The sequence below is a fragment of the Mesoplodon densirostris genome, chromosome 16, assembly GCF_025265405.1.
Source record: "Mesoplodon densirostris isolate mMesDen1 chromosome 16, mMesDen1 primary haplotype, whole genome shotgun sequence".
Lineage (NCBI taxonomy): Eukaryota > Metazoa > Chordata > Mammalia > Artiodactyla > Ziphiidae > Mesoplodon > Mesoplodon densirostris.
This window is the reverse complement of record NC_082676.1, coordinates 837,192-856,291: the sequence shown is the minus strand read 5'-3', so window position 1 is coordinate 856,291 and position 19,100 is coordinate 837,192. Positions and strand designations below refer to the sequence as shown.

At 49.5% G+C, this 19,100-nt stretch overlaps 2 protein-coding genes across 10 annotated transcripts in view; one reads left to right on the top strand and one right to left on the bottom strand.

Moving 5' to 3' along the window:
• The first annotated feature begins 2,442 nt into the window (after positions 1-2,442).
• DNAJC5 (DnaJ heat shock protein family (Hsp40) member C5) overlaps positions 2,443-19,100 on the top strand; it is a 29,645-nt gene continuing 12,987 nt past the window's right edge. For 3 of the 9 annotated variants that reach the window (XM_060120179.1, XM_060120176.1, XM_060120175.1), the window contains exon 1: positions 2,448-2,641. The gene's annotated coding sequence lies outside the window, so the exon portion shown is untranslated. Of the gene's footprint in view, positions 2,642-6,180; positions 6,312-7,801; positions 7,906-19,100 lie in introns of those variants that run through there. The other 6 variants (XM_060120174.1, XM_060120178.1, XR_009534626.1 and 3 more) reach the window with 5 other exon arrangements.
• LOC132476486 (mitochondrial intermembrane space import and assembly protein 40-like) lies at positions 17,988-18,679 on the bottom strand. Its single transcript, XM_060078462.1, has one exon. It carries the CDS (start codon positions 18,677-18,679, stop codon positions 18,272-18,274), a length of 408 nt encoding a protein of 135 aa, XP_059934445.1. The 3' UTR covers positions 17,988-18,271.

Sequence of the window (19,100 nt, the reverse complement as noted above, 5' to 3'; positions counted from 1 at the left end):
GGTCCTCTGTGTACAGGATTCAAAAGTCAAAACTGGGTGTGAGGCCCGCTCAAATGCACCCGTTCCCTGTACACCCCCCACCTGCCCTCTACGATGGCTCTTCACCCTCCCAATGCTTTCTTCATGCAAAACCGAGCAACTACGAATGTGTATTCTCATTCCCTTCCCGTTCTTACTCAAAAGATGGCTTACAACTTCCTGCACTCTGCTTTTTCTTCTTACTGCTGTGCCCTGGAGTGCCCGCCACACCACCCCCAAAACTCTTCTGGGCAGAGCCTCGCTCTGCACTGCGCTGGTGCTTCACATGTGTCCATTCCTGCTGTATTGGGTGTGCCCAGTGGGAAGTCCCTTCACTGGGAGCATCGGACCTCCTTTGGGGTCAGAGGGCATGGCTTGCCTGAGATGCAAGAGCAGGGAAAGTGAATGACTTCAAATTGTGTGAGAGGCACGCCCAGCCCGGCAGTCCAACAGGACACGAGGCCACACCAAGTGGAGGAGCTCCGCCGCTGCCCCCAGTCAGCACGGCTCTCACTGGCGATGGAAAGGGGCTCCATGTGGTCTTCACTTACTCAGTGTTGAAATGTCTGTGGGTAAGAGTTTGCTAGGCTCTTGTTGTGGGGTACAAGGATGACCCTGACGTGGACCTAGGCCCCAGGTGTTCCCCATAAATAACGGACCCGTGAGATGAGCTTTGAGGGCTTGAAGGACTGTCGCACGCGGTGGGGCCTGCATTGGAGGGTAGCCGTGGCACCTGCTCCCCTGAAGTCTCAGTTTCCTCTCAAGGTGAGGATGGGGCACCCACCGGGCCCAGCTGAAGGGCCTGCAAAGCACAGGGCCGGACTGCAGCCACTGTCCATGTTTGACAGTATGCTTCCTCTTATTTTCTCCAAACAGGTTGGCTTGTTTATAGACATACTTGTAATAATGTACTTCTAATACATAGCGTGCATTGTGCTCAGTTTACTTCCAGGAGCTATCACAAAAGTGTTCAGTGCTCTTAGGTAACCTGTGTATACACCTTAGAACTATAGTGTTCCATTTGAATGTGCTTATTTGTACAGTTGTGCAGGTTTCCATTTTCACTATTATAAATAACACCATCGAGAGTAGCTTGGTGCATACAACTGTTTCTGTCTTGGGGAACATTTTCTTAGAAAGAATCTCCCTAAAGTGGAACTAGTAGGTCAGGGAGGGACTCACTAAGGCCTGCTTCATTCATTCTTGCAGTGCCCAGCACAGCTTCATGCTGAAATTGGTACCGGGTTCATTTGGTTCTCTCATTCCTCCTGCGATTCTGGCCCAGGATCTTTAATCCTTTTGAATCAACAGACATAGACACTAATCTGGCCCTTCTGTTTCTTGGTTTTTAAAGGCCTTTTCGTGCCTGCTGGATGTTGCACAATTTAATGGCTGCCAGGCGACTTCCTGAGCTCTCTGCCACCTGCAGGCCCTGAGCCTCGGACAAACTGGGCAGTCAAGGCCGGCATGATGGCAGAGAGGTGTAAGAGGGCAGAGGTGGGCGGGGCTGGAGCTCGTTGGCAAAGAGTTTGGATTTTACGCAACGTGTTCAGGGAGCCTTGGATGTCTTAAGGTTTCTGTGTTAAGAATATGACTCCGCTGGGTGGAAAATGGCCAGTGGGCAAGCATGGAAGTGGGGAGGCTGGCCAGAAAATCTGTTGGATGCCTTCTAGGATGAAAACTGGCACATACCAGTGTACCAGGCACAGAGCAGGCATTCAGTAAATGGTAGAACTGTTTCTGTCAGAAGAAGTGATAGGGAAGGGTAACGAGCAGGTCTCCCCTCCCTCAGGGGGTCAGTGAGATGAGCAATGGTCGTACCTGGACAGGGAGGGAAGTGAGTGGAAGTTCGTTCAACTGCCCTTTCAAGACATTGTTTGTAGGTGGTTCTGGGAGGGCCCGGACAATGGCGGCGGCACTTCGGTGATTGGGCAGGCAGACAGGAAGTCGCATCTCTGCGCTGCAGGGATGAGCAAACGTCAGTCCCAAACAGTGGCTCAGGGGACGCCGGCCTCCTGGTCATCTCCCACCAGCTCCCTCTTCCGTTCTTTGACGAGAACAATTATGTGTTCTCAATCTTACGTAAAGCGCGGGGCAAACTCAGCTGCAAGACAAGTCCTCGCACCTCTCCCTCACGGCTGCTGGCCGCAGCACCTGCCGGCGCACCGGAGAGCACCTGACGCTCTGGTGAGCAGGCCCCGCCCCTGCGGGGCGGTGGACGCTTCCGATTCCGCGGTGCGAACTCCGTCCACAGCTCCCGGGGCCCCGCCCGTGGGCTGTCACTCGGGGCTCCGCCCCACTGGTGGGTGGAGCCTTCGCCCAGCGCTTTCGGCGCACGCTCGGCCCGCCCCTCCCGCGGCTCCGACCCGCCGGCGCCCACGTCCTCCCGGGAGCGCGCGCGCCGGTGCGGGTGCGTGCGTGAGCGTGCGTGAGCGTGCGCGCCCCCGTCGCCTCTGCCGGTGCTGCTCCCGCGCCCTCTGCCGCTGCCCCAACCGCCGTCTCCGCTGCCGCCGCCGCCTCCGGGTTCCGAGGCGCAGCTCCGGCTGAGGAGCGCGTCGGCCGGCTGCCCAGCAGCGCCGCGCAGGGAGGAGCGGAGCCGGCGGGCGGGCGGGCAGGCGGACAGGTGAGCTCGCGGCGGGCCGGCGGCCTCGCGTCAGGCCGGCCGGGCGGGCGGGCGGGCGGGGGTTCGGGGTGACGAGAGCGGAATGAGGGGGCGGGGGCGGGGCGCAAGGTGAGGGTGACGGGGGGTGGGGTGAGGGGGTGCGGGGTGGCACGGCGCGGGGTGGCGGGGCCGCGCGCCAGGAGGCGGAAATGGCGACGACCCTCCCCTCCCTACCCCCTCGGGACCGGGGGCGGCGGCGCGGCCGGAGGAGCGGCGGGAAGGCCCAGGCCGTGCGCCGCGGTCGGGCCACCGGGCCCTTGCTTGGGGGCGGCCAGAGACCCGACGTGCGGCAGCCAAGGCCCCCCCACCCCCACCCCCACCCCAGCGCAGCTCGCGCTCCGGGGCCGGGGTCTGCGCGGGGCGCCCCCGCCCCGGGGAGGGTCTTTGCGGTCCTGAGGGCCGAGAAGAGGGGCGCCGCCGGTCCAGCAGCCACGTAACCTGTGCCTGGGTCATTACGCTTTTAGCTCGCGGAATTGAGCTTTGTTCCTTGACGCGCTGTAGATTAATCTCGCGGGTGAAAATCATCTGGTTTGTAAGAAAAAAATGTTTTCTCTGCTCGCGAGGACATCTGAAGCAGTGCCTTGTGTTGTAGTCTTACCGAGAGAGGGTTAGGAACTCATTCCCGCGGGTTCGAACTTGTTTGTGTTGAGCGGCTGGATCAAGGACTCGCTTTTTCATGTGCCTAAGAGATGAGTTCTCAGAATTCGCTCAGTTGTGCTATGCAGGAAAAGAAGCAAACGTTTCTGTTTTATTTTCGTTTTCAGGTTTAGGTGTGATAGGGGTCATAGACTGAGAGGTGCTGTCCTGGACACCTTTGTCCTTACTATTTGTCTGTTTAAAAACTACCTTGCTGACATCGACAGTTACACTGCCCCGTCTTAAATCTGGTTGGCTGAAGGCAGAACTCTAGTCAAAGCTTCTGAGATTTTGTGTTCATTTATTTGCTTCTCTCTTGTTAAACGTGGTGCTGAGTTTCAGGATCGAGGCACCTGTCAGACTTTGAGAGATGAAATTATGAGGCAAGACTTACGGGCTTTCAGAAACTTCCTGAGAGCGTGCAGCTCTCCTTCCACCTGTGTCAGGGTTGCGGGACTTGGGGCACCTCTGATGGCACGTGGCCAAGCCAGGGGCTGAGTGGCAGGTGCTTCCAAGCAGCACGGGGCTCTGAGGGGCACACGTGTTGCAGCACCCCCATGCCTGGCCCCCTTGGCCCTGGTGAAGTCAGAGCAGCCAGGGGTTGTCCGGTGAGCAGACACTAGAGAGGCACGTGGAGGAGACAAGGCCTTGCTGGGGGATCTCAGCTGTGGAACCAGTGTGGCCTCGGATGGGGACCCTTGCGGGGCAGGGGTGCCTGTCAGGCCACCCCCATCCTCTGTGACCAGTCTCCCTATCACTGGCCCCCTGACTCACTCTGCGGGCCCCCCGCCACAGTGGCCTCTTGGCCAGGCTCTCAACAGACTCCTGTGCTCCGTCCCTGGCTCTACCCGGATCACTGGCGCCCTCACCCTTAGGCTCCGGGAGGGCAGGCCTTCCCTTACTGCTTTACCTGGAATTTCAGCTCGCCACTTCCTGTTTCCTGTCTCCCTTTCCTGCTTAGCTTTCCCACAGCACTTCATTCTTCTAATGTCCTGTTTAATATATTTATTACACTTAATGTTTTACTATGAGGTGAAGTCCACAGGGAGGCTGTTTTGTGCAAAGAACAGTGGCTGGCACGTACTGCGTGTCCAGGAAATACTGTTGGAATGAATGGAAGTGATGATCGTAGTAGCAGCTCTGCAATACAGTGACCTTGTCACTCGAAAGTCATTGTGGCTGAGTACTGAGTACTGTGGCTGGGTTCTGAGGCAGGTGTGTGGCAAGTCACCTCCCCTTTGGGAAAGGACAGCCAGTTAAGAGGAAGATCAGAAAGGTACTTAGGCTCTCCCTGTAAATCTTTTTGCAACTTTTAGTCTATAGTTAGTGCAAAATAAGAAGTTTTTTGTCAGATCTACCACTGGTAGTGATGCTTTTAGAAATTGTCTTTGATTAACCCCCCAGAAAGTAAAACCCACATGCTGGTCCCAAATACTCAGTGACATTTGTTTTGTTTATAAATTTATTTATTTGTTTGTTTGTTTGTTGGCTGCATCGGGTCTCAGTTGCGGCATGCAGGCTCTTCGTTGCGGTGTTCCGTCTTCTCTCTAGTTGCGGCGCGCAGGCTCCAGAGCGCATGGGCTCTGTAGTTGCGGCACGTGCGGTCTCTGGTTGTGGCACGCAGGCTTAGTTGCCCCGCAGCATGTGGGATCTTAGTTCCCTGACCAGGGATCGAACCAGTGTCCCCTGCATTGCAAGACCGATTCTTAACCACTGGACCACCAGGGAAGTCCCGACATTTGTTGATTAAATGGGTGAGATGGAGTAATCTGTTAGAACCACATGAAAGTGAGCTGTTGCCGAGGCCTGCTCTGAATCCTGATGTGAGACTGAAGGACTCAAGTCATTTCCAGAACTTTCACTCAGAGTGAATTTATGTTCTTGGTTTTTCATTCATTGTATTAACGTGGTGCTGGGACTGAACAGATACTGCATGTTTCTTGGCCCTTTGTGTTCTTGAGTCCCCCTCACTCGTGGAGGAAGGATGGCTCTGTGCTCAATGCTGAGCTACCCTGGAGACGTGTGCTTTTTGCGCAGTCTCAGACCTGGAACTTGGAGTCAGGCCTCTGCACTGGTTCCTGTGCTGACCTACCTGACACCACCAGGCAGAATCCCTAGCAAGCTGCTGACGGTGCATCTCAGAGCCCAGGTGTGACATGCCTGCCTTGGTCCTGGACTGTAGAAGATGCTCAGTAGGTGTTGGATGAATGACTAAAATTGAGGCTGTGAGGCTGGGAGTAAGGAGACGAGGTGGAATTTTATTTAAGGTGGGACTTCGCTTTTAAAGTCAGGAAATAAAATGAGCATGATTTTTTTAAAACATTTTTATTGGGGTATAATTGATTTACAAATGATTCTTTTTCTTTTTTTTGGCCACACTGCACAGCATGTGGGATCTTAGCTCCCCAACTAGGGATTGAACCCTGGGCTCCCTGCAGTGGAGGCCTAGAGTCTTAACCACTGGACCGCCAGGGAAGCCCCAAAATGAGCATGATAGACACAGATATAATCACCCTTGAAAAATTCCTTAACTCTTCTATAAAGTACTTTGTACAGGGTTTGGAGCATACAGTGCTGTAGGCAAACCATATCTCAGCCAATGAGGGCAGCCAGTTTTCCAGTAAGGAAACAGACCCTGTGTCTTCAGGGGACAGGTGTGGAGGGTGACGGCCAGCTCTTGCCCAGGAGGTGGACAGGAGACTCTTGGCTCTTGATGGTGCTCCCCATGCAGTAGTTAAAACTGCAGTGCTCCCCAAATGGGGCTTGTTTTTCTGTTCTTATTGGATGGTCAGATCAGAGCATTCCTCAGCTGCAGACTCATCTCCTGCTCTCTCACAGTCCTTCCGTGTCTGTGTGTCAGCAGAATCTGTGCTAGACTTTCCTTCCTGAAAGAGGACGAGACTCGGGCTCACATGATGGGGCCCCACTAAGATGAGGGTCATGGTACCTGCCCTTACTGCCTGTTGGGGGAGTACAGGAGATGGTAAGTGGGAAGGTATGTCATTAACTGCTTCCTAAATCTTAAGTGACAAAGATGCTGAAAAATGGCAGTAGTCATATTTTATGAAAATGCTATCCCTCATTTAAGGGAGGGAACTGTTGGGACTTCCCTAGTGGTCTAGTGGTTAAAACTCCAAGCTTCCAGTGCAGGGGGCATGTGTTCGATCCCTGGTCGGGGGATCTAAGATCCCACATGCCTGGCGGTGCGGCCAAAAAAAAAAAAAACATGAGGGAACTGTTACGCTTTTACTGTCCTGATAGCAAGGCCAGTGCTCAGGTAGTGACATCCCCTGAAGAGGATTAACAGCAGTCTGTTATTGGTCACTCGAAATTCAACCCAGAGGATTTAAGGATTAGATCACCAAACAATTTTTAGTTTTGATTTTGTCTTTTGTTGTCTTTGCATTAATTTTGTTTGAGGACGTTGTATGGGTGAAATGGTATGTTCTCTTGGTTATTAGTACTTGCAGACATTTTATAGGTTTTGGTCTTAGCAGGTAAGAGTTGTTTAAAATTCTAAGAGTTTTGCAAACATATTGGTAGCTCACATTGAAATTGCAGGAAAGAAGTACAGAATTTCATTCTCCAAAGAGAGAGTATGTAGTGAAACCATACATTCAGTGGGTGTCACTGAAAATGCCTTCGTAAGTGGTTTGCTTTTCAAGCGTTGTCTGTATACATCGAAGGTCCACTTCACTCCAAAATCATACTCCATTGTAGGTGTATCTACATCACTGGTTTTTAGAACTTAGTTCTGTGGCAGAAACCGTAGTCTTTTTTTCCTGACATTAAACCCGACTAATATTTTCAAATTGTGTGATACATTGTGAGTGATCAGTGAATATTTCTTGAATGTATGAGTGTAAATGAACCTTGTTCATCATCATGAGTTACTTACAGTTTAATATATATATTTTTATTTTTGGCTGTATTAGGTCTTCATTGCTGTGCGCAGGCTTTCTCTAGTTGCAGTGAGCTGGGGCTACTCTTCGTTGTGGTGCGCGGGCTTCTCATTGTCATGGCTTCTCTCGTTGCAGAGCACGGGCTCTAGGCGCACGGGCTTCAGTAGTTGTGGCTCGCGGGCCCTAGAGCGCAGGCTCAGTAGTTGTGGTGCACGGGCTTAGTTGCTCCACGGCATGTGGGATCTTCCCGGGCCAGGGATCGAGCCCGTGTCCCCTGCATTGGCAGGCGGATTCTTAACCACTGCACCACCAGGGAAGCCCCGAATTACTTACTACAATTTTATTGTGCTTTTAATTTCTCTACACTGAACAGTGTAACACCAGAAAACATGGCGGTGTACGCAATGAAATGTGCAGTCATTTGGTGTCTCCATTGCTGTGTTCTGAGGAATTCTGTGCCAGTTGGTTATAAAGTTGCAGGCCTGGAAGTCAGAGGATTGGAATGCTGACTTGCTACCCTGCCGGCTGAGCCCCACCCTGGCTATCTCTGGGATGGCCAGCCCCGTTCTTAGAGAGCTCTCTCTGCCCTTCACCTCTGTTCTTTTCACTGGGTGCAGTGAAATGTGTTATAGTGAAGCCATCAGAACTGAGCTATCCTGTACTGTCTGGCCCTGTGGTGCTTCAGAGGTAATGAATTCGGTCGCTGGGGGTCCAAGACCATGGGCTCCGCGTCACAGCCCCGACTGAGCTGGACTGGGCTCTGCAGAGGGAGCCTGTGCCACTGCCTGGCTTGTAGTTTTTTCCTTCTGCTATGGGAAGGGATTTGCAGCATAGCAGATGTTTGGTTTTTAGTTAGGTGGTGCCATTGAATTTTCCTTTATTAAAAAGGAGTGTCTTTAATTGTGAGAGGGTTTCTCTAAGATAAATAATAAAAAATTCTAGGTCAGAGAATACACACTTTATTATTTTTGCCATATATTGCTAAATTTATATTTCCTCCCGCAGTGTGTGTCTTTTCTTCTTCACCTACACAGGATTTTAACACTTTATATTTTATATTTTGCTGCTAATTTAGCTACTGCTGTAGGGTTTGATAATAAAATGTTAGATTTTTTCAGCCAGTTGCAATAAATTTTGCTGTGTCCTTTAAAATAAGAATTTTAAGTAAATTAAAAAATAAAGAGTGATAATTTAGTGATAAATAAGCTTTTTAAGATGCGTGAAACTAGGCCACATCTGGTGTTTTTTTTTTTTTTTTTTAATTAACTGAAAAAGAAATTGTATTCCAGATAACAATTTTTACTGGACTGTATTTACCTGATACTTTGAATCATGAGGCTCATCACAAGTAAAGCTGAAGTATTTTAATGCAATTTAATGGCCCAGTTTCATTTTGAGATGAAACTAGAACGTCTACAATTTAAGGATTGTCTATGAAGTATTTCTTAACTTGTCGAAGCATAGTTGTCGTCTGTTGGAAACAGTTTGTTTTCTTCTAAATTGACTTAGAGGATGCCTCCCCTCCCCCTACAGCAAACCCTCTGAAGCAATCTGCTTGTGAGCAGGCCAGGATTACTTAATATGCATCAGCCATAATCCCCAGGACAGCCTTGCAAGGTAGCTGTTATCCAATTGTATGGATAAGGAAACTGAGATTAACATATTTTCTCTAGTATGAAAGTGTGGTATTGAAGAATAAGCACAAATAATGCTGTCACACACCTTAAAATGACAACACGGAATTTACCTCTTAAAATGCTGTTTCTGTTGGTGACGCTTTCTCTTGCATCATCCTGCCTGGTTGGGTGACCCTAACTGACTGTTTCCAACACATCCTTCCTCCTGGTGTGTAGTATCCACATGACTCCCACGCCTTTTTCATCTGCCCCTGTCCTTTCTTTTATAAAAATTGATCCGTGACAAGGGAACTGTAACCCATTATCTGAGGGGGCTGTCCTGGTGGCCTAGTGGGCCAGCCTGTCCAGCCAGCTCCTAACACCAGCTCATCCTCTCTCAGGCTGGTGGACTGCAGTGCACGTAGGCGTTAGGGGCACTCTTGGACCTGCTCTCCTCTGGGGGAGCTGTGCAAACCGTCGTAAGTGCCTGGGATCTACCTTTTACTTGTGACATTCCTTAAACTGCTCACAGAGTCGCGGTGTCGTGAGGCAGACCTGTCACTTCATCAGACCCCCCTGCTGCTCCCTGGAGTGGGCAGGGGCCTTTGACCTGTCCTCACCCCAGAATGACCATCCAGCTTACCAACAGCTCACCTCTTTGTGTGGTCACGGGGGCAGAGCGTGTTGCAGTGAATAGCAGCTCGGTACAGCCTTGCCTGAGTAGATGCCTGCCCCGTAAAGCCTTGAAGGCAGGTCTTTTCCTATATTTTTAAAAGGCAAAGGACACAATAAGGCAAATCAGTGAAGTATGGATTTTACATCTAAAACGTATGCAACAATAATTAATATTAGTGTTCAAGCTGAGAGTCAAATAAAGTATAACCTACATAACTTTTATTCACCATTATAAACTTTGTGTATTTATTTTAGTTTAAAAACACAGTAAAGGGTTAATATAGTACCTTGTTTAGATAAGGCTTGTAGGTTAGTACAAGAAAATAAGTTATTTGTGCTCAGGGCAGGGAGAACTTACTCCGCTTTGTAAAATGGTTACCGACAATCAGTCGAGTTGTACAGCACTTGGAGTCAGACGTGAATTTGCATCACGGTCCTGCTGACCCCTGGCACAGTGGCCTCGAGATGACTCAGTTTCTGGGCCTTAGTCTTCTCATCTGTATGTTGGAGGCCGTAACAGTAATGGCTCGTGTTAATCTTGTATCCGGCACCGTTCTCCGCATTTCACACGACTTCATCACGGACACACTGTGCCAGGCTGTCTGCAGCCCCACTGGACGGAGAGGAGATGAAGCTGTTGAATAACTGCCCAGGTCACCGAGTCCATGTGTTGCAGAGCCAGGCTCCAGCCCAGGCAGGTAGCCCAAGAGCTGCACTCTCACCACCCACTGGACTGGGCACCTGCCCCACAGGCTTCTTGGTCCAGAGCATGTGTGCCCCTAAATTCCTGCACCTGGTAAGCACTCCCTAGGTTGTAGGTACCATGTTGGTAAAATTACAGCAATAATCATAAGTTCTGTCACCAGTACAACTGTGATAGCACATGCATGTGTCTTGACACGCTTCTGACATCAGGGGTCTCTCTACACTTGGCTCGTCCTGGGTTAATTCGTGCAGCTCATACTTGGGTTTCGTACTAGATTTGATGGAATGGTTGGTTTTGGTCATCGTTGCAGGGTCCATTGCTTCATCAGAGGCAGTCAGTCCAGCAGTGGGAACCCTGGGCGGCCCCCTCCCCAGGGGCTTTCACATGGGGCAGCCCTGGCTGGGGCGTCCCAGTGCAGCGCGGTTTCTAGTGGATGCGTTTCGGGACACGTTCCTGCTGGAGACACAGAAGATGTCGTGGCTGCATCTGCTGCGTTTGATGAATTTCGACCCGCTTTGTGTGTCTTAGGCTTCTGCTCATTCTGGAGTTGGAGTGTCCAGTCCCCTCCCTGGGGGCGGAGCTGCCCCCAAGGTGGTGGGTCGTTGGGTTGTCAGTGTCACACAGTGCACTGCTCTGAGCACTGTGGGCTCTCCCGGAAGCGTTAAGTAGGTCTCTTAGCCTATGTGTTTCTGTGTGACCGTGACTTTGGTCACAAGTGTTTTCATGTGATATTCAAAGTTGAGGATTTGAATGTCGTGATGGTCTCTAGATAGTAAGAAGTCCTTCCTGGTGAGCGTTCACGAGAGTGGGCCTGCACCTGGTTGCCAGTCAGCGTTACGCCCTTTCTGTCACGATACAGATACCTCCGGTTCTCCAGTCTATCTGCTGATCTGCAGGCCTAGTCCGCCGAGGGCCAGGGGCAGCAGGTGGCTGCCTGGGTTGAAGGGTACCTGTGACTTCAGTACGTGAGATTGTAGGGGTTGTGAGGTTAGAATACCAACACCCAGAAAGCTCCCCTGCTCATTACTTTTATAAGAAATACTTTTGCCTTCCACGGTCTGGTTTCATATCTAGCTTTGAGGATATGTTCAGGTTTTCTGGAAATGTTTGGTCATAGCAGTGGTCTGCCTAGAATCTCTCTCTGCAGCCTCGTGCGTAGGTGAGTACCTGTGGGCTCCAGTGCTGTGATGATGGAAATGTCACCTGTGTCTGTCGGTCATGTTCTGGTGTCAGGACTCCAGCTTGTTTTGGGCCCGCTTTACACAGAGGCAGTGTCGCCCTGTTGTTTGCACCTCAGGGATGCTGAGCAGGCAGGACCAGGAGGGCCAGGTCGGAAATGAGGCTCTCCCGTCCACATTGGGCCATAGGCAGCCTCCTCTCTGAGTCACAGGCTTTTGAGAGTGTTCAGGTTTTTTTGACTCTCCTTGTATTCAGACACATAGTTAGAGTTGTTTTGCTCAACTTCTGACCTTTTCCTTTTGACTGACTGTATGTAAGCATTAGTTGATGAAAGAAAATCCTTATTTGGTTTCTGGACATAAGTCACTACTGATAAAATTAATTCCATAGACCATACTGAATGCTCGGCCGGTACTGGGGCAGTCGCTCAGTTTATACCTCAGAAGGGCTTAGGGTGTGGCCATGCTGGGGCCTTTCAGCTGCCCCGGGGGTGTCTGCTGAGCCCTTCCTTGTTGGTCAGCGTCGTGCTCCCTCTGTGAGGGCCGAGTGTTCAGTGTCTTTAGTACTGGAATACATGCTCTTTTTGTGACCAAGCATTGTGCTTATTGTTAGGTGAAAGTGCTGCTTAGTTACTGTTCTTTGGTAGGTTGGCCCGTCTCCCTGGGGTTCAGACCCATTCTCTCTCGTGCTTTGATGATTGGCGGGGAGCCCTTCTTCAAGACGGATCCGTTTGACGCTAATTCTCTCTTTGTCTTAAGGCTCGGCATCACTGTTGCTTTTTATTTTTCTTAGAATTAAGGAAGAAAGATGACATCTTTAGGGGTTCCTCTATTTTCCTGAAGAATTTAGGAATTCTTTACGTTTGAAATTCATTTTAAGTTAGGAGTAAAGGTAACAGACGACTATGATACTCAGCATTGTCCCTTTTACCCCTTCCATGTTTGTTGACTCTTGCTTACAATTCTTCAGATATATCTGTGGAGGTCATTGGTGGCTGTTTCCTTCTAATCTGCAGTGTATTAATCTTTTCCTTCTGGAACAGATAATGAGTTCAGAGTCATGCATTCAAACCACTGGTTTTCCACCGTGTTCTGCGTGTGTCCCCAGCACTGGTAGGAGTTGGCCCTCCCTTGCCTGAGGAGGTGAGGTGCTCCAGACCCAGCTGGTTCCCCCCACCCCAATATTTATTTATTTATTTGCCTGCTCTGGGTCTTAGTTGCCGCATGCATGTGGGATCTAGTTCCCTGACCAGGGGTTGAACCCGGGTCCCCTGCATGGGGAGCGCAGAGTCTTAGCCACTGGACCACCAGGGAAGCCCCCCCCCCCACCAGCTGTTTCTTGAATGTCCTTTTTCCAAGGTTAATCACGGATTTTATTTTATTTTATTTTATTTTTTTAATTTTATTTATTTATTTATGTCTGTGTTGGGTCTTCGTTTCTGTGCGAGGGCTTTCTCTAGTTGTGGCAAGTGGGGGCCACTCCTCATCGCGGTGCGCGGGCCTCTCACTATCGCGGCCTCTCTTGTTGCGGAGCACAGGCTCCAGACGCACAGGCTCAGTAATTGTGGCTCACGGGGCTAGCTGCTCCGCAGCATGTGGGATCTTCCCAGACCAGGGCTCGAACCCGTGTCCACTGCATTGGCAGGCAGATTCTCAACCACTGCGCCACCAGGGAAGCCCTAATCACGGATTTTAAATGACGATTCCTTCAAAGAAGAGAGGTCAGCTGTCTTTGGAACACCAGTTGTACTTCATTTTTAGTATCTTTAATTTCAGTGAAGTTTTTCTTCTGTGGGGCCAGGCCCCAAGTGTGGGAAGCTATGCAGCCGTGCCCGCACCAGGCTGCACCCCATCCCCTCCCCGAGGTGCTGGCTCACGGTCACTGCATCGCACCTCATGGCTGCGTCCCGACTCATCACCTGGCGGATCCCCTGTTCCTTCTGTCCTGACCCGACATAGCAGCGTCTTTGTCCTCCTGTCCCAGCGTAGCTGCGCTTACCCCTTGTCTCCTGTGTGACAGGACTTGGTCCTGCTCCATCAACAGCATGCATCCGTGCTCTCGCTAACTGGAGGGTGTTGGCCTTTCTTCCTTTCTTCCCTTCTCCTCCTCTGACTCTCATTTGTCCTTCTACTTTTACACTGTCAAGAGAAATTTACGTTGTGTTTTGTAAACATAAAGTTGCTTGTCTGTAAGTTTATTGCTGAAAATCCATGAACTGTTTACGTTATTCCCACTTGTGGAAGCCATGTTTATTGCGGAGCCTGGGCCCTGCTCTGATGATGTTTTCCTCCTAGGCTAGTGCCTCTCTCTCCCCAGGTTCCTAACAGTCTTTTTCTTACATTATTAGCCTTTTTATTAGCTTCTGTATTTTCCGACTACCCATGATATGATGTATTATCTTTGTGGCCTGGGACTTTCTTTACTCTGGGCACTCTGTCCTCCTACCCCTGGCAGCACAGCGGCTTTCAAGGCTGCCTGTCCAGCCACATTCCTGGGATGACCGGCGGCGGGCGGGGAGGCTGGAGCGCCTCATGGCAGCCCTAGAAACCTCTGCACCTCGGAGGGGCATCCCCAGAGACAGTGAGAGGCCCTGGTGTGGCCTTCCCACCATGCCTGTCCCAGGGGACACGGGGCAAACCATGGGATTACCTGCTCATCGCTTTTATTTTATTTTATTTTTTATGTTTTAGTTTTTTGGCCCCGAGGCGTGTGGGATCTTAGCTCCCCGACCAGGGATCGAACCCACACCCTCTGCATTGGAAGGCGAAGTCTTAACCACTGGACTGCCAGGGGAGTCTCTGTTCATTGCTTTTAAACCCACCTTGTCTTTGTAATGGATGCTTGTATTAAAATATGATTGTTTTAAGTATTATTTAATGATGTGTGTAGAAGTAACAGAATTTGTAGCTTTTGTAAAAATTTTTGAGACTGCTTCAGGTAATTTTGGAGGTTTTTGAATAAAGTACTCTGAGAATGGAACCAGATAGAGAGCCCTCACCACCACCCATAACCCTCCCCTGTGGGAGTTAGAGTGCACCCGCAGGTCCCAGGGGAAGACTGGACATTCTGTGGGGGCGTCTGGGACTTTGGGGCTGGCATTGCTCAGACGAGTGATGCTGGTCTGTGTCTCATGCTGGGCCCAGGTTAACCCCAGATGGAGCGGATGACCTGTGGGTGACAAAACTTGAGAATAAGGTGTAGGAGAATTCACTTTGGATTTTGGGATGGAGAAGGATTTATTGAACAAAAAAGAGAAAAAATACGTTCACAAAGATTTGATATATTCATTTACATAAAAATTAAATTGTGAGAGGGAATTCCCTGGCAGTCCAGTGGTTAGGACTCCGCGCTTCCACTGCAGGGGGCACGGGTTCAATCCCTGGTCAGGGAACTAAGATCCCGCATGCCGTGCAGTGTGGCCAAAAAAAAAAGAAAAAGTGAGAGGTCTGTTGCATGATAATGTGCAAATAGGTAACACTACTGAACTGTACACGTAGGAGTGGTTAAGGTGGTCAGTCCTATAGTTTTTACCACAATAGAAAAATGTATGAACTTGTGTTTATGGTAAGTAAAAAGAGATGGGTGGGAAATCGGGAAGCCTGGGGGCGCCCGTCATTGTGGGGTGTGGTCATCTGGGTAGCGGGTGGCCTGCCCCTTCTCTGGGAGCCTGAAGTTTCACTTGCAGGTACACACCCTACAACAGTTCTTCCTAATCTGTTTGTGGTGAAGGACCAGATTTTATTTGTTTTAACTTCCACTGTGTCACAGGCTGATAGTTTTGTAAACTACAATGAAAATGACTAGCTAGAAGAATAAGTCGCAAACAAAACAAAAAAATGCAAGCCCAGATATTTTTATTTTTACGTTTTTAAAATAAACATACAGTAAAGTTGACCTTTTTTTTTGATGTACGGTTCTCTTGAGTTTTAATACATAGAGATTTGTGTAACCATCGCCCTGCTCAGGCTGTGGAACACGCTCATCGGTACCCACCCCCCACGCCCACGGCATCCACTGTTCTGCTCTCTGTAGGTATAGCTGTCTTTTCAAGAATGTTGTGTTCGTGGAATCAGAGAGCTGGCAGCCTCTGCGGCCAGCCTCTGTCACTCAGCGCCGTGTTACTGAGAATCCTCCACATCGTGTGACGGACGCCTCGTTCCTTTCTGCTGCCGGGGGCGCCCCATTGTGTTCACCTTCCAATTTGTTATCCTTTCACAGGGACATGTGTGTTGTTTCTGGGTTTAGCGATTATAAATATTCACGTACAGGTTTTCCATGTGAACATTAATTCCCATTTCTCTTGAATAAATGCTCAGGAGCGGAAGGGCTGGGTCACGTGAAAGCCTATCTTTAAGTTTATAGGAAACTTCAAACTCTCTTCCAGAGTGGCTGCCCCATTTTGTGTACCACCAGCAGTGTACGGGGTCTAGCCGTTGTCCACCCTCACCAGCACTGGGTGTTGTCTGGTTATTGTTTAAGCCGTTCTGATACATATGTAGTGGTATCTCATTGTAGTTTGAAGTTGCATTTCCCAAATGAGTAGAGATGCTGAGTATCTTCTCCTGTGCTTATTTGCTATTGCTCTGACAGTTGGGTAAGTCTTGCTGTCAACTTCCGCCCTTAGCACTAACCTGAGCTGGCAGGGCATCACCCCGTGCCTGGCACTGCCCTAGAGAAACTGTAGGTGGGAATTGCTCAGAAGGTTCAGAGGACCCCAGTAATAGCAAAACCTGGGAATGACCAGGCATCCTCCAGTGGAAGAATGGATTGATAAGTTGTGGTCCGTTCCCAAAATGGAATTTGTCCAGTACTAGGAATGAGTGGATTATAGATATATCCAGCAATTTGGGAGAATCTTAGAAATATATTGAACTTCAAAAACAAGTCACGGGCCAAAAAAAAAAACCAAGTCACAGAAGGCTGCATACACAGTGTTAAGACCATTTTTTAAAAACAAGATCTTATTTATTTATTTATTTATGGATGCATTGGGTCTTCGTTGCTGCACACGGGCTTTCTCTAATTGTGGCAAGCGGAGGCTACTCTTTGTTGCGGTGCGCGGGCTTCTCATTGCTGTGGCTTCTCTTGTTGCAGAGCACAGGCTCTAGGCGCACGGGCTTCAGTAGTTGTGGCACACGGGCTCTAGAGCACAGGCTCAGTAGTTGTGGCACATCGCCTTAGTTGCTCCGTGCCATGTGGGATCCTCCCGGACCAGGGCACGAACCTGTGTCCCCTGCACTGGCAGGTGGACTCCCAACCACTGAGCCACCAGGGAAGCCCCCAAGACCATTTTTTTAAGCTCAAAAAATTAAAACTAAATAGTGTTTAGGGAGAAACATATGAGGTAAATTTCTTTAAGCAAGGGATTATAATAAATATTGCTTCAAGGTAATGTATATGGGGAGAATGCAGGAAGTTTCAAAATTATTGGTAATTTTCTAGTTTTTAAATTGAAGGATGGGATCATGGTGTTTATTTTATCATGATGCATCATGACTTATATGTGCCATATTTTCCCTTCTGTGTATCAAATATTATATAAAATATTTAAAATAGAACCAAGGGACTTCCCTGGTGGCCCAGTGGATAAGACTCTGTGCTCCCATTGCAGGGGGCCTGGGTTCACTCCCTGGTCAGAGAACTAGACCCCACATGCATGTTGCAACCTTTAAGAGTTTGCATGCCACAACTGAGGAGCTCACGTGCCGCAACTAAGGAGCCCGCCTGCCGCAACTAAGACCCGGCGCAACCAAGAAAGGAAGGAAGGGAGGGAGGGGGATTTAAAAAAAAAAAAAAAAAAACAGAACGAAAATAGCCTTCCTTTTTTTTTTTTTTTTTTTTTCCTTATATCACAACATTTTTACTTAGGAAAAGCAAATTAAAACCCACTCAAAAATCAGACAAAAATCATGTTTTCCTTTTAATTGACACTGTTTCCTCTGTCAGGTGCTACTTTGGTAATGATTAGGTCCCCACCTCTCAAGACCATTGCATCTGAACAGGCTGAGACAGAGCCAGTGTGCACACAGACCCCAAAGCAGGGCTTTTGGGGTAACAAGAAGAGAAAAAAACGGCCTTTCTCTTCACTTACAAAGGGGGTCACTCAGAGGGTCCAAAGCTCTGTTTTCCAAACGTAGAAAACCTGGAGCTCAATGCAAACTGGAAACCAAAATACATCAGAAATGAAGCATAGTGCTTCGTCAAATACTCAAGGTCTGATCATCCCACCTCTTCTATAAGGAATGCCCCCCCTCCAGCATTTTTAAAGGAAGATGTTTGTGTCTATTTCACTTTCCAACTGGGTATAAAATCTACTAAAAGGGATACAATGAATCAGAATAAATCAGCTCACTCACAAGAGACACTCCCAGATAAAGATTTTTGGTTGCTGAGATTATTCAGAACATTATTTCAAAATGGCAAAATTCAGGACAATCTGAGAATTCAAAAGTGGCAGCTAGGGCTTCCCTGGTGGCAGTGGTTGAGAGTCCGCCTGCCGATGCAGGGGACACAGACAGGTTTGTGCTCCGGTCTGGGAAGATCCCACACGCCACGGAGCGGCTGGGCCCGTGAGCCATGGCCGCTGAGCCTGCACATCCGGAGCCTGTGCTCCGCAACGGAAGAGGCCACAGCAGTGAGAGGCCCGCGTACCGCCAAAAAAAAAAAAAAAGTGGCAGCTACATTCACTGACAGGTTATGTGAGACACACATACATACAACCCATATTTCAGTGTACATGTCAAGGGGCCAAGACCCCTGATCAACTCAATAAGTTATTTTGTACATTACAGTGCACAGAACTACAGAGGGAGAGATACTTTCTTGGAGAGGTTCATCCTCTCTGAAGGAGGCTGGAGCCCAGTGCCCAGGGCCCTCATTAGCTAGACCCCTCCTCTTCTTTGGTTGTGGTGGCTTCAGAGACAGCCGTTTCCTCTAATTGATCCGCTGGCTTCTCCTCCTCCTCCTGGGGATAGAGGTCCGGGTACTTCTGCATGCACTCCTGCATGGCCCGGAACTGGTCTATACAGTCCGACCCCTTGACATCCTCTGTGCTATAGTGGAAGCAGGAAAAGGCCGCCTTGAACTGTTCCCCACACGGGCCGCTGGCCATGCCCCCCAGGCACGGGCAGTTCCAGTTGATGTCTCCATTGGGCAGGATCAGTCCGTGCTCCTCGTAAGGATCATTGGGGTCATCGGCCACCAGCTCCGCACTGCTTGGAGTTTCATGGTCTTCTTTGGTCACAAATATGATTCGATCCTTCCCTTCCTGCCGGCAGCAGGCCATGGTGCAGCCCGGCGCTCCGACCTCGCGGCGACTGGCAGCCTTCCTTTTAAGACGTTTTCAAGTCTGTTCTTCCAAAGTTGGCATATGATTTTTCCAAAGTTGGCATATGATTTTTTCCTGCAATAGTAGATTGAATTCAACAGCAACTCTTAATAAACATTCAGTGCATGCTGATATTACACATGGAGATACAAGAGTCAGAATACACATCTCTTTCCCCTGAAGATGTCTTCTAAGGAGCATAGACGTGCCCTGTGAGCACAGGGATTTTTGTCCGTTTTGTTTATTTTGTTCACTGCTGAATCCCCAGCTTTGAGAGCAGAGTGTGGCACATGGCAGGTACTTCCTAAACATTCGTTGAACAAATAAACAACGCAGAGACATATGCTCAAGGCTCAGGACGGCTCCATAGAATGTGATG

Coding starts and splice junctions, on each gene's coding strand:
- LOC132476486 (XM_060078462.1), bottom strand. CDS start 18,679: ATGGCCTGCTGCCGGCAGGAAGGGAAGGATCGAATCATATTTGTGACC.